Raw genomic sequence first — 14,750 nt, forward strand, 5'->3', positions numbered from 1 at the left:
CACTTATGGTCATTGTACCATATATACCAACAAGCTTCTGGCTTGGCAGAGGATGCCCTGGCAGACCTTTTGGATGAAATGTAGTTTGCTCAGAAACTGCAGACTTCCCTGGGATTGACTGTGCTGGAAGCGCTGGGGAAAGAAAGGAGCTGGAACCGCCAGGGAACAAAGTAGTGTAGAGGAAGATTGATAAGCTCTATGCAGAATTGGATGTATAAAGTGACCATACCAGTGGGAGCTTCTAGTGCTATAGATCTTAACTGAAAACCCTACTGTTGATGGTCTATGGCTAGTGGGCAGCAGAGAGTGATTGAAATTTTGGGAGGTCTTGAACTGTGTATCTTCTCCTGAAGATGAAAGAAACTGATAGCAAAAGCATAGAAATCTAAAAACCAGGGGAAAGATAGCAGAGTGGGATGGGGGGATAGAGCAACATCAATCACTTTTCCCTTGTTCAGTTTTTACCATGCGTTAGGCCCTACACAACAACTTAATCCATTTTATCTCATTCAGTCCTCACAGCGTTCCTATTACTTAGGTTCTAACACTATTGAAATTTGTAGATGTGAAAACTGAAGTTTATTTTTTTTTAATTTTTATTTTATTATTTTTTTAAAGATTTATTTATTTATACAAGAAACGGGGTAGAGGCCAGATGGGCGGGAGGGTGAGAGGATTCACCAGAGACAGAGTGGGGAGCAGAACAGGCAGATGGACCAAAGACACTGCTGAGGGGAGCAGTGGGCAAGACAGGAAAGGTCTGCTTCACCATGTAGGATTCTCGCTGGGATCAAACCTTCGCTGCAGAGGCTGCGGACAGCTTCACAGCGTGTTGCTCAACTGCCTTTGCCACCAGGGAGGCCTTGAAAACTGAAGTTTAAAGACTAAAGAGGATGGTGATCTGGGTCCCATGACTGCTTAGGGGCAATGCTCAGGACTGGCATTTGTGTGCAACTTGATCTTTGAGAACTACAGCCTGGATGTGCATTTAGAAAGAGAAGAAATGCTATTCATGATCTCTCATGTCACTAAAAGGAGGGAGAGTATGAAGATAAAGCTGATGTGATAAATATGATCTTAAAAATATAGGTATTAACAAAGATAATGTGGGAAAGGAAGTTATGTTGGAAAGTATTTAGATTTCAATATAGTCTATATGAGGAGAATTGAATAGACACAGAGGGAGGATTTTGAGCAATGCCCAAAGAAGGCAAATCTTTTTTATTACAAATGTTTTTTTTCTCTCCTGACCCAGATCTATCATATGCTGATTGGAAATGCATGTCTCTCCTTGTTTCATTGGTTTGATGTCTATCAATATCTCATTAAGTTTAAAAACACCTGCTTTTTAAAATACTGAATGATTTAGTCTGGCTATTGTGTTATTGATCAGTTACAAGATAGTATGAATTGCTTATATCTAAACTTAAGATTGGTTTCTTGAAGAAGTGAATTTTTATAGAGAAGAGGTAGAGAATAGTAGATAATTATAGAACTAAGGTTCTGTAATTTGGGTAAGGACTAAGCTCACCCAAAATAGGGTGGCCACATTAAAGAAATTGGAAGTTGGGGCAAAGGGCCTCCAGGATGGTTGAGATGCACTTTTATTTTTTACTTCTTTATTTTCTTTTTATTTATCTATCTTAAATTTTGCATAGATCTAACTTTAGGAAAAAGGAAAAAGGACTGTCTTCTTTCCTTCATATTACAGATCCTTTGACTTAAGGAAACAGAACTCAGGCAAATAGAACTAATGTTTGTTTATTTATTCAACAAAATACATATTTAACTACTATCTATTAAATAGATTTTTATGTGCTAGTCTGAGAACCTAACTGCTTTTTATAACATTGTTTAATCTATAAGCAAAGAAAGACACCAGGGTTTAAATGAAATATTGGACTATAACTTCTGTGGAAGTTAGGGTTGTCTGTACTTTCAAGTACTGAGGATTCAAGTTACCAGAAAACCTGCTGGTGGTCTGAAGATTACATCTTTAAAAGCATCAAGCCCATTTTCAGCAAAACAATGTAAAAATCTTATACTGTTTTTGGTACATGAGTATAATACTATTAATATACCAAAAAAGAATCACAAATAGCACATACCACAAATTCTATATTTTTCCCCGATAATGTCTGCTTGTCTCTATTAAGTCATCTAGTTTATTTTACCACTCCTTGCTTTCCAAGACAAATGTTTGCCAATTCACTAACCAGAGCTATCTTTCTCCTATAATAAATAAATAAACAAAACAAAAACCAAAACACACCCTATTCTCTAGTATTAAATGGCAGCAAGATTTTTCATTGATCCTATTAACACTATACTAAATCAACTGAGCTGACCAACACCATTGATGAAACACCAGAAATTCACCCCAGATAACACTTCTCTATCGAAGCACATACCACTGTCTAGTCAGCAGTATGACATTAGATTTTAAGTTCTGACGTTCATGTGAACATACTTTGCTTTTGCATTAAGAGGTACAAATGAATTAAGCATCATCTGTAGAGATGATCTGAATGGGTAACTATCACTGTCTTTGACCATCAATGGGGACTTTTAAAGCATCCTTAGGGGCCCTTCAGCCAGATATATGGCTGATAGTCCCGGTCTCAGAGTGGACCAGACCATTAGGATCAATTCACCTTCTAGATGCCTGCTTAGACCACTTCCTCATTTATCATAGACAACAAGGGAATTAAAGATCATGGGGAACATCCCAATAAACCAACTTATTTTGTTTTTATAGCTGTTCTAAAAAATAGTGGTTAAATTCAGTAAAACTGAATGGGTAAATTATATTTAAGGATTTTTCTGTGACTTTTGATTATCCATGACTTGCCAATCTTCCATTATGGCAGAGAAGACATGGGAAAGAATAAATGAAACCATAAACGTGCTTGGAGCAGTTTATGTGTTATCACACATATTGTGTTTATACTCTCAAAACAATTTTCAAATTTCAATGATGTTTTTGTAACACATGGAACTAACATCAACACAACATACACATATAACTACACACATGTATAATACCAAAAGGTGATCTGAAAGAAAATTGGGTATATAATCTTTGATTATCATCAGTATGATGTTGGATGGGAGGTATATTTGCGTAATGTAATGATATTTTTAGAAGTAGAAATGGATCCATAGTGGTAAAGAACAATTCCGTTTATCAGGATAGAAACTGAAAAAGGAAATATTTTGGTTTATGTATATATATATATATATATATACACATATACAAAATATACATATATATACACACATATATATGTGTATGTGTGTGTGTGTATATATGTGTATGTATATATATATATATATATTTTTTTTTTTTTTTTCCCCAGAGGTTCTCAGAAAATGATAGGGGACTTACCTGGCGACAAGGCTCATGTTGCTAAACATGGTTGTAATTCTCCTTTGAAAAAATTGGTGTTTTAGTGTATCACTGAAGAAATCCTTCAAATTTTTCCTTACCACCACTGTCCCTGCAAAAGCAAAACAATCTTATTGATCTGGCAAAATATCTCTTGATGGGGGATTTTTTTTTTTTTTTGGATCATTCTTATTAGCTGAGACGTTTTCAGATTCTTGACTAGGGAGAGACCAGAGATGTTCCGCTACAGACCAGATGTAAAAGGCTACATTTTGGAAAATGCTTTCATTTCCTTTACAGAGTTAGAAAGTGGGTGAAAAATGATTGTGAGGATATTGATACCATATGCCATACTTAAAATAAGTATTGAATTCACTTTGCACCTTTCCAACTCATCATTTCTCCTCTCTCACTCAAGAGTGTGGTATTTTGGGGAGCCTTTGTTCTGCAGGCAGGATCTAGAATCACTATGGGACTCTAAGAAAAGGATCACTATACAAGTTCCCTTCTCTCTTCTGCAGGTGCTATGCAGGCTCTTTAGTCACTGTCTCTTTAATTTTCCTTTAAGGATTCATTACAAATCCTAACTTTAGAAGAATCTTGATCTTACATGAATATGTCTCAAAACATTTGTTAATTTCCAACCTGGAAATAAAAAAAATAAATGTACTTATCAGCAAAATGGGAATAACTCTGGGACTGGATAATACTGGGGCTTCAATGGGTGACTATGAAAACAAATGCAAGAATTATTAAATTTAATAGATTGAAAGAGCAAGGTGAAGTCTCTTTGAGATGGAAAAAACTGACACCAGTTATTACTTCCTCCTGTGCCTATAGGTTGGTACTCAGTCATGCTGTTTTAGTCCAGAACCCAGGGTCAACCTAGGAATCCTTTCAACACACTGGACAAGAAAGTCGTTGTTGGTCAATAAGAATTGGCACTTGTTATTATGATAAAAAAAAAATTCTGAAAAGTGTTTTGGAAGTCCAATGCTTCCTTTGTACTCTTCAAGGACCCTGCATTACCTGTTTGCATGAACTTGATTGCTGGGTGATTAAAAAAATGGGAGATTGTCTGAGACGTCATCAAGGAGATGGAGAGAGTCAGAGTCACCATCACAGCTACTCCTCCTGCCCAGCCCAGCCACGTAGAAAGAAGAGACATGACCTTTTCTTCCTGTGTCAATTGAAGATGCACTGACAACTCAGAATAGGGAGTTCACGTGGGACAAGCTTTTAAACCAAAAACCCCTAATAGCCAAAGCTCTACTGAAAAAAAAAGAAGGAAATGGAGGCATCACACTCCCAGACTTCAAACTATACTACAAAGCCATAATCATCAAAACTGCATGGTATTGGAACAAGAACAGACATACAGACCAATGGAATCGAATAGAAAATCCAGAAATAAACCCACAGATTTATGGTCAACTAATCTTTGACAAAGGAGCAAAGACTATGCATTGGAGCAAAGAAAGTTTGTTCAATAAATGGTGCTGGGAAAACTGGGTCGCTACATGCAAAAGAATGAAGCTTGACCACTACCTCACACCATACACAAAAATCAACTCAAAATGGATTAAAGAACTAGACATAAGACCTGAAACCATAAAATACATAGAAGGAAATATAGGCGAAACACTACGGGATTTGCACATCAAAGACATCTTTACAGATACATTATCCAAAGCAGTGATAGTGAAGACAAAGATAAACAGCTGGGACTACATCAAATTAAAGAGCTTCTGCACAGCAAAAGAGACAATAACAAAAACAAAGAGAAACCCCACCAACTGGGAGAACATTTTTGCACCCAACACTAATGATAAAGGACTGATCACAAAAATCTGCAAAGAGCTGATGAGACTCAACAACAACAAAGAAAATAATCCAGTCAAAAAATGGGCAGAAGAGCTAAAAAGAAACTTCTCTGAAGAGGAAATGCAAATGGCCAACAGACATATGAAAAAATGTTCAAGATCACTTGTAATCAGGGAAATGCAAATCAAAACTACCATGAGATACCATCTCACACCAGTGAGAATGGCACATATTAAAAAAACTGGCAACAACGAATGTTGGCGAGGGTGTGGAGAAAAAGGAACTCTTCTGCACTGTTGGTGGGAGTGCAAACTGGTCCAACCACTATGGAGAGCTGTGTGGAGATTTCTGGACCTACTAAACATAGAGCTTCCATATGATCCAGCAATTCCACTCCTAGGTATTTACCCAAAGGACACAGAAACATCAATTCCAAAGAGCACCTGCACCCCTATGTTTATAGCAGCACTGTTTACAATAGCTAAGCTTTGGAAACAACCCAAATGCCCAAAAATAGATGACTGGATCAAGAAGATGTGGTACATATATACCATGGAATATTACTCAGCATTCAAAAAAGATAAACACATGCAATTTGCAGCAACATGGATGGCGCTGGAAGGGATCATGCTCAGCGAAATAAGCCAAAAAGAAAAAGAAAAATACCGGATGGTCTCACTCATAGCAGGAATCTAGAGAACTTAAATAAGGGACCAGGAAAATGAATATAAGAAAGTGAAAATCAAAATCAACAGAGAACTATGAAACAGAGACACTTTTTGGGGGGTGGGGGGCGGGAGGGGAAGGATTGGGGTCAGAATGGGGCGTTTGCAATTGTATGGGGGAATATAAAAATAAAATTTATTATTTAAAAAAAAATAAACCCACATATATCATGTTTTGGACAATGGCAGACAGATGCAGCCACAAAAATATTGATATCCCTCTTTCTTTGATGTAATTCATTTTTTTAAAGTGATAGTTGTTTATTTTTTAATTCAATTGATATTTTATGGTTACAGGTCTTATTCCAAATCTTTAATACATTTTGAATTTTTTTTGAATTTTATTTATTTATTTATTATTTTATTTTTATATTTCCCATACAATTGCACCCCCCTTATTGTGACCCCATTCCTTCCTTTCCCAGCCCCCCACCTCATATTGTGCCTCTGGTTCATAGTTGTTTGTTGATTTTGATTTTTTCTTTATGATAGTTATTCTTTTTCCTGGTCCTTTATTTAGGTTTTCTAGATTCCTGCTATGAGTGAGACCATCTGGTATTTTTTAAAGATTTATTTATGCATACCAGAACTGGGGTACAGGCCAGAGGTGTGGGGGGTGAAAGGAGTCACCAGAGGCAGAGTGGGGAACAGAATAGGCAGGCAGACTGAAATACACTGCTGAGGGGAGCAGCAGCGGATGAGACATGAGAGGTCTGCTGTGCCATGTGGGTAGCTCCCTGGATGGTGGGGATCAAACTCCTGCTGCAGAGGCTGCGGACAGCTTCACAGTGCTGTGCTTAACCCCTTGCACCACCAGGGAGGCCCCTTGATGTAATTCTTTCGAACCACTTCTAATCCATAGAAAATATCAACTGGAAGAAGGGGGACATTCTTTGGATATGTGATTTGTTGGCTTAAATCAGCAGTAACTACATCACACAGGTGTGTAAGAGGCAGGTTTGGAATAAGACTGCCCCCTTCATGTAATCTGCAAAGCCTTCACTTGCAAACTGTTTGATGGGGGCTTTTCAGGTTGAGGGATGTTTCCTTATTTCTGTGATTACATTTTGCCCTGGGGGAAATGGCTTTAGAAGAGAACTTCTAAAGAAAAGCCTGAGTGAGAACTAGTGTGTTACCAACTGTCAATCTTTAAAGTCTAGCTGGTTTCTTACAGGTAATAGAAGCCGTTAATAGAATGGAAAAGACAACATGCCCAAACTGGCCTGGAACAATGGGCATTTTGGGAAGTCTCTGCCATCTCAAAACCTAACTTTTTAGCCAACAACATTTGCCAGGCATTGAGAAAAAAAAGGGGGGTGGGGGGTGGGAGGGGGAAGGAGTTAAGTGGGAAAGATGCGTGTCGTGTATGAGCCTCTTGAAGAAGCTGTGAGTCTTCCTTTGTGTCACTCTTAAGAAAAACTCTTATGAAAGCAAATTAATGAATTGTATAATTTCATAAGCTTTCTTATGAAGTGTGTACATGATTGTAGGGTGTGGTCAGGGGAAGAGCATCCTGTATGGACTGGTGAGGTCTCTCTGGCTGTGTGTTGGCTGCTTGAAGCTCAGAGATGAACTAAGATCCCTTTTGGTCCCTTCCAACTCTAAATTCTGTATTCCTAATGACTGATCTCCCCTCAAAATGTAGATGTGTTTTCTATTCCAGGGTGTAGATCGGAGAGTAGTGAACATGCAGCAAACCCTTGGTGCACTTACCCTAGTTACTGTGCTGCTTCCAACATTTGGAGAAAAAGCAAAGAATATAATAAAAATAGGAAGATAAAGTCCTATCTCTCCAAGTTGTAGATTAGCAAATAGAGTGTCTCTGATTTTATTCTGAAACAGTTTGATTACTTTGTTTATTTATTCTATTTACAGCTGACAGTCTACAAGCACTAGTTTTTTATATTTTAGAAAAATAGAATGGATTGTTATATAACACCCTAAACAAACTGTGTATGCTTATGTTAATGTCTTGCCATGGCTTACTATGATTTCTCTATGGATATAGATGTTTCCAAGTAAAGCACTATACATCAAAAGAAGACAAGGCATATAAAACATGTGAATGACTGAAAAAAAAAATTAAAGGCCTTCTATCCATGGCCAACATTTTAATTATATTTCTTTTTTAATAAGTCATTTTCTTGAAGCTATGGGCAAACATTTTCCTTTCCTTGCATACATGAGAGAACCACATGTTAAGATATTCCTCATAGGGCCTCCCCTGGTGGCATAGGTGGTTGAGCGCAGCGCTGTGAAGCTGTCTGCAGCCTCTGCAGTGCTGGTTTTGATCCCGCGGGCAGGTGAAGGTCCCATATGGCTCGGCAGACCTCTCCTTTTGCGTCCGCTGCTCCCCTCAGCAGTGTATTTCATCGGTCTGCCTGTTCTGTTCTCTGCTCTGTCTCTGGTGAATCCTCTCACCCTCCCACGCATCTGGCCTGTACCCCAGTTCTTGTATAAATAAATAAATAAATCTTAAAAAAAAACCAGATCTTTTAAATATATATATATATTCCTAATATATGGAATTTCCATATGGATAACAATAGTTCTATTCCCTCTAACTTCCTTAAGAAATTTTAATCATAGTTCAAATGAGTGAAAACTATTCCTGTATTATTTGTATAACTCTGAATCTATTCCAACTTACTAAGTAGCTAATTTGCTGCAATTACTTACAAAATTTAGTACTTACTAACCATTGTGACACTCCTGAAAAGTGATATTAAGTGTTCCAGGAAAGAACCACTGCTCTTAGAAGCTGAAGATACAGCAGGACAACAGATGTAGCCAATGACTTGCTCTTACAAAAGTAGGGCTTACCTGTATCCCTGTTTGTAAATTTCTGTAAATATTCAGAGCTTTATTTATATATCAGAACTTTTTTTCAAGAAAATCTCTATAGCAATGAAAGATGGCATGGGTTAGCATGAAGAGGCTAGATCAAGAGCAACAAGGTAGGAAGCTATTGCAATCAACAGGATTGGAAATAAAGAGGGTAAGAGCTGGTGATGGATGCTAAGGACTGAAGAAAATGGAGCCCCAGTCAAATGTAGGATGAGAAGAATGATATCAGCTGTTACAATAACAGGAATACAAGATATTTGTGATTGGTTTTTATGGACTTAACACCAAGTTACTTATCTTTTTATTCTGATTCTCTGGGCCTGCAGATCCTGACCCACCCCAAGTCATGTGGTAACATTTTCTACTGTCTCTCCTACAAAGACCCTTGGTGAGTGCTGAGGCCTTCACAGCCAATCCAAGTTAGGCAGTCAAGCTAGTAGATCCATTAGGGTAGCTTATATTCAACCTCTGGGTTTGTTCTCCCTAAGGAACATTGATTGGGGTGACTCCTTTATTAAAGAGGTCAATTAGTTTTAGAGGCTTAGAAAAAAGACTGAGCATCAAACCTAAAGCAAACTCTGAAGTAGGATAAATTCAGGTTTGGTTTACCTTTTTAAACCATTTCTTTCTTATCTTTTCTCCCCGTCCCTAATGCCTTTCACCCCTTTTCAATTTCCTTTTTGCAAGTCCCCTCTCCTTTAGATGTGACTGCACCACAAAAAGTAACAACCCAAATGCCCAAAAATAGATGACTGGATCAAGAAGATGTGGTATATATACACAACGGAATATTACTCAGCAATCAAAAAAGATAAACTCATGCAATTTGCAGCAACAGGGATGGAGCTAGAAGGGATCATGCTCAGCGAAATAAGCCAGAAAGAAAAAGAAAAATACCAGATTGTCTCACTCATAGCAGGAATTTAGAAAACCTAAATAAGGGACCAGGAAAAAGACTAATTGCAATAAAGTAAAAACCAAAATCAACAAGCAACTATAGACCAGAGACACATTATAGCGGGGGGCGGGGGGAGGAGAAGAGGGATTAGGGTCAGAAAAAGGGGGTGGGAATTGTATGGGGAATATAACCAAAATGAAAATGCATACATTATGCAAAAATGAAAAATGATGTAATAATTACATCAAATAAAATAATTTATTAAAAAAAGTAACACTTTAATGTGGGATTAGGGATGTTGTCAGGGATTACAGAAGAGGGGAATTTGGACACAATTTTCCTAACAGCCTAATTTCATATTGTTCACTTCCTCCATTCCATTAATACAAAGATTCTCTAGTGCTTCTCCCTGCCCTGCATATGGGTCTCTGTTCTAAAACCGTGGCAGTAAGAGATTCCAGCGGTGAAATAACAGGGGGTGAACTGCATAGGTAGGAGACAGAATTTTTCAGTAAGTAGTAGCAAAGCAAAGACTATACTACGTCTCTATATTATATTATTTTATGAATGTAAGGAACCTCTTGTTGTGGTTCTAATTCAGAAAAACGGAAGTAATTAAAGGTAGACAGTTTACAAATCACACGATATTAAAATGAAAACAGCCTCAGAGGTGATGAGGACTGCCTGCTTTGGAAACGATGACACTGAGATCCTAAGAGTTAATGTGCCTTCCCTAAACCCTAGCGAATTGGTACCATAGTTGTGGTCAAAAAAATTCATTTCTTCTGAACTCTCATTAAGCACACCAAAGAAAGAAACTGGTGGGAACAATTAAATTTAATAATCCCAACAAAGAGATAATTATTAGAAGGGGATAATTATTTGACTGGAAATACCCTTCATCTGGCTTTGGAAATGTGAATAGTCAACCTGAGGTTTGTACTAATTGAAAGTCAGTGTGTTTTCTATTATGTCACTGATTGGTAATCTCAAGGTCTTTTTGAAAGCTAATTCTCTGGAAGCAATTCCAAATATTATTATGACTTCTACACTTATAAGACCAAGAAGTCCCATTATCCGGTGATGTCCCCTTAGACACATTTTGGCTAGAACTAATTCTCCAGTTTCAAATTCACATACATCGACTCCCTAGTACCAGACCCTTGAGTATTTCATGGTACTCTGCTGCCACCATCTGGCAAATTGTGGTCAAGAACAGCTACTGGCCTTTTAAAGAATCTCAGTACTAGATAAGTAAGGTTCTCCTAGATAATAAGAGACAGACTGCAGCTTTAATCAACGGTGATTGAGGATCAGTAGGGGCAGAAAGAAGAAATGACTCTATTATGGGAAAAATGAAAGTCTGAGGAATGTGGTAAATACATTGAAACTAAAACATTAGATTGTAAATTGAAAAGTCGTGCTGATTTATTCCTTAGATATTACCAAATACTTATCAAAGAAGTGGGTAAAATATGGCTTATCTGCAAATATGAAAGTAGGCCTTTCTCATACAAAAACTTTCTCAGACTTACACTAGAACAAGTTCCTGTCTTAACTCATTTGTGGTAAAACTACACTAGTCAGCTAAATAAGGGAATGATTCTTCATTCTTATAAAACCCTTTTGTTTTGCAAGACAATCAACATCAGAGCATGAATGTATGTGTAATTCACTTTTTGCATATGTAGGGTAAAGAAAATGTCAGGCTTTTCTGCCCTCCCGCCATCAGGATAGATGATGGATCGTTGAGGTCCTGAATGCATGCCTGATGGTGGGCACCTGGAGTAGGGTGTGGGCATAGGTAGATGGGATTCACCTGGGCTGAGACTGGGCTTTTAAGGGTGGCGTCACAGGGACGTCAGCAGAAGCCAAGAAGGAACAGAGCTGAAAGAGAAGCCAAGAGAGAAGCAAAGAAGCAGAAGCACAGAAGGCCGGAGAGCCCAGATAGAGTGAAGACTTGCTGGGGACTGGGAGGCCTGCCAGCCTCCTGGCCCCCCCAGCACCCCTGCTTGCCATATGCCTGGTAAATGTAAATAAAAGACCTGTAAAAGCTACTGAGGACTCTGACTCCTCCTTTACCCGGTCTGCTGGATTAGAAAACCTGCACTGTGGTCATTCCTACCTCTACAGCATACTATGTTTACAGGTATACATGGCTATTGCATGAATCCATGCTATTTTATTAATACTATAATGCCATGTGCTATGACATGATACCTTTACTGTAAAAGACCTTATACAATCAATAATGGAAAGAAACCTAATTTTAAAATACACAAATGACCTGAATGGGTATTTCTTCAAAGAAGATACAAATGAGGAATATGATCTTCATGAAAAAGTATTTAACCTTATTAGACACCAGGAAAATTAAAATAAAAACACAATGAGACACAAATTTTCACCCATAAGGATGGCTATTGCTATAAAAAGAAAAAGAGGAAAAGGAGTGTTGATAGAATGTAAATAATTTGGAACACTTGGGTATTGTTGGTGGGAAGGCAAAGTGGTATAATTGCTATGGAAAGCAATTTGGTGGTTCCTTAAAAAATTAAACATTGATTTAATATTTGATTTAGTATTTCTAATTCTGGGTACAAATTTACAAATAAAGTAGGAACCCAGATATCTGTGTAGCAATACTCATTAGCAAAAATATCCAGTGCATCCTATGGTCTACATGTCCATAAACAGATGAATGGATAAACAAAATGATATTTATCTATACAATATTACTCAGCCATAAAAAAGAAATGAAGTATCAATACAAGATACAACACAGCCACGTATTGTATGACTCTCTATGAAATCCAGAACAGGTAAATCTACAGACCTGGAGAAGATGACTGGTTGACAAGGTGTGGATAGAAGAGAATGGGAAATGATTGCTATTAGATATCAAGTTTGTTTTTTCTTTTTTTAAGTACAGGACATGTTTTAAAATTGATTATTGCAGTGGTTGTGCAAAATCTATTTACACACTAAAACCCCCTTGTAAGGTAAGGTAAAGTGTCAGGCTTTTCTGCCCTCCCCCCATTAGGATAGATGAGGGAACCCTGTGGTCCTGAATGCATGCCGATGGCGGGCACCTGAAGTGGGTACACCTGGGCTGAGAGACTGAGTTTTTAGGGGCGGCGTCACAGGGACGCCAGCAGAACCCGAGAGAAGAAGAAGAGAAGCAGAGAGAAAGCCAGAGAGAGCCCAGATAGAGTGAGGATTTGCTGAGGGCTGGGAGGCCTGCCAGCCTCCTGGCCCCCCAGCACCCCTGCCTGCCATATGCCTGGTAAATCTAAATAAAAGACCTGCAAAAGCCACTGAGGACTCTGACTCCTCCTTGACCCGGTCTGCTGGATTAGAAAACCTGCTCAGTGTCGTTCCTGCCCCTACACCCCTGAATTGTGTATACTGTATATGGATATGGCTTTTATATCATGGAATTTGAATTATTAAATAAAGCTGTTATTAAAACAATGAGAGCACCTGGACTCCTAAAGGAGGCTCAGCTCCCACCTCCCTTCCATACACACCTAGTGTATCATTTCATGAAAAATAACGGGCTGAAAGGCAGCATGCCTGGAATTGAGTTGGTGCCTCTAACTGGCCCCTGTGACTTTGGACAACATTACTGAATATGTTTTGGAACTTATTTGCCCTGACCTGTGATGGAGTTGAACTAGGTAAGTCATAAGCTTTGCATCAGCAACACCGCCTGATGGAGAAAAGAAACAGGAGTCGTCGAGCAGGCTGTAGGATGCAGGATGCTCCTGAAGCGCCTGACCCTGGCCTTTTTATTGACAGAGAAAAGGGTGGGTCAAACTGAAAACCAGATTTAGGGCTTTAGGGAGGGCAAGTCTGCTGATATACTCCTGACCCCCACTCATGACTCCAATCTTATTAACCAGGCATTTCACTGATCAGTCCTTGGGACACAAAGTACATCAGTTAAGGGCCCAGCCTTTTCGGTCATACCTCATGATATATACCTATTGCCCCAGGGCAATCAAGGGTTCTGCTCTTGAAAGGAGCCTCGTATGCTATACCCAACAGTAAGTTGTTTTTTTTTTTTTTTCCAAGCTCTTAAAGACTGATTTTGAGGTCTTGCATGCCCAGTGGGGAAATGTCTCTCACTTCTCTGCCAGTTCATGGTATTGGGCACTGTCTTTTAAGAGATGGAAAGACTCTCCCCTTTCCTCTCCCACTTTCCTGGAAGTGAGGCTGAGGACAGCCAGATATAAAGTGCACTTACCTTGGGCATGTGAGCGGGGGGTCTTGCTTTTGCAGCTACATCTTCCAATTAGCTCAGGGGTGTGCACATCATTGTGACAGGTGGCACAGTAAAAGAAGGCTCTGGACAGTGAAAGCAAATCAAGGATAACTGACGTGAGACCTAACTAGGGAGCACAGCACTCAGTCTGCCTGCTGTGAAGTTGCTTTGGCTTTAGGGATTCCCTCTCCTCCTCCCCAACTCCAACGTAGCCACAGGAAAAAAAAAATTACCTTTTGACATCTTTTGAAGATTCAGCAATAAAGAACCCTAATGTGTTCTTACCCACTCTAATTTGTGTAGACGGATTTAGTATCAGGCGACTGGGGACAGAAAATAAAAACACAGTCATTTTTTCCTGCTGATTTTGGTGGCAATATTTGGTACTAAATTCTGTTATTACATCCAGAATGGATTCTCTCTGTTGCAGAGTTAGTAGGAATTATCATCTCCCATCACTGCCCAACACAGCAGAAAATGTGAATTTGACTACATTTAATTATTTGTTTGATTGTGCAAATATACTGAGGGGAGTCTGATTATAACACAATTGCTGAGCTGCATACTTGGTTGAGCTGTGGACAAGTTCTTTTCTGGATTAAAACTTGATCAATTTTTGAACCAGACTGAAACTCAAACTTTCATCCTTTTTATCCTGCCTTGTTTTCAGCAGAAAGGCCATCTGTGCATATGTCCAGACTTTGAGATATTCTTGAGCATGGAAGGACTGTTGAGAAGAATTTAGTTCATCAGACAACACTATTTGTTATTCTCTCTACTTGATGACTTGCTTTGATTAGA

The 14,750-nt window shown here is 38.7% G+C and overlaps 1 protein-coding gene across 1 annotated transcript in view; it reads right to left on the bottom strand.

The window, feature by feature from the left end:
- The window catches only part of KCNU1 (potassium calcium-activated channel subfamily U member 1), a gene marked incomplete at both ends in the record, with an annotated part of 145,251 nt that overhangs the window by 84,841 nt on the left and 45,660 nt on the right, over positions 1–14,750 (bottom strand). Inside the window, 3 exons of the mRNA XM_084232597.1 lie at positions 3,389–3,500; positions 13,932–14,032; positions 14,183–14,272. Of these exons, the coding sequence (XP_084088723.1) occupies positions 3,389–3,500; positions 13,932–14,032; positions 14,183–14,272 (303 nt within the window). The remainder of the gene's footprint in view (positions 1–3,388; positions 3,501–13,931; positions 14,033–14,182; positions 14,273–14,750) is intronic.

Source organism: Talpa europaea (genome assembly GCF_964194135.1).
Source record: "Talpa europaea genome assembly, chromosome: 4".
NCBI lineage: Eukaryota > Metazoa > Chordata > Mammalia > Eulipotyphla > Talpidae > Talpa > Talpa europaea.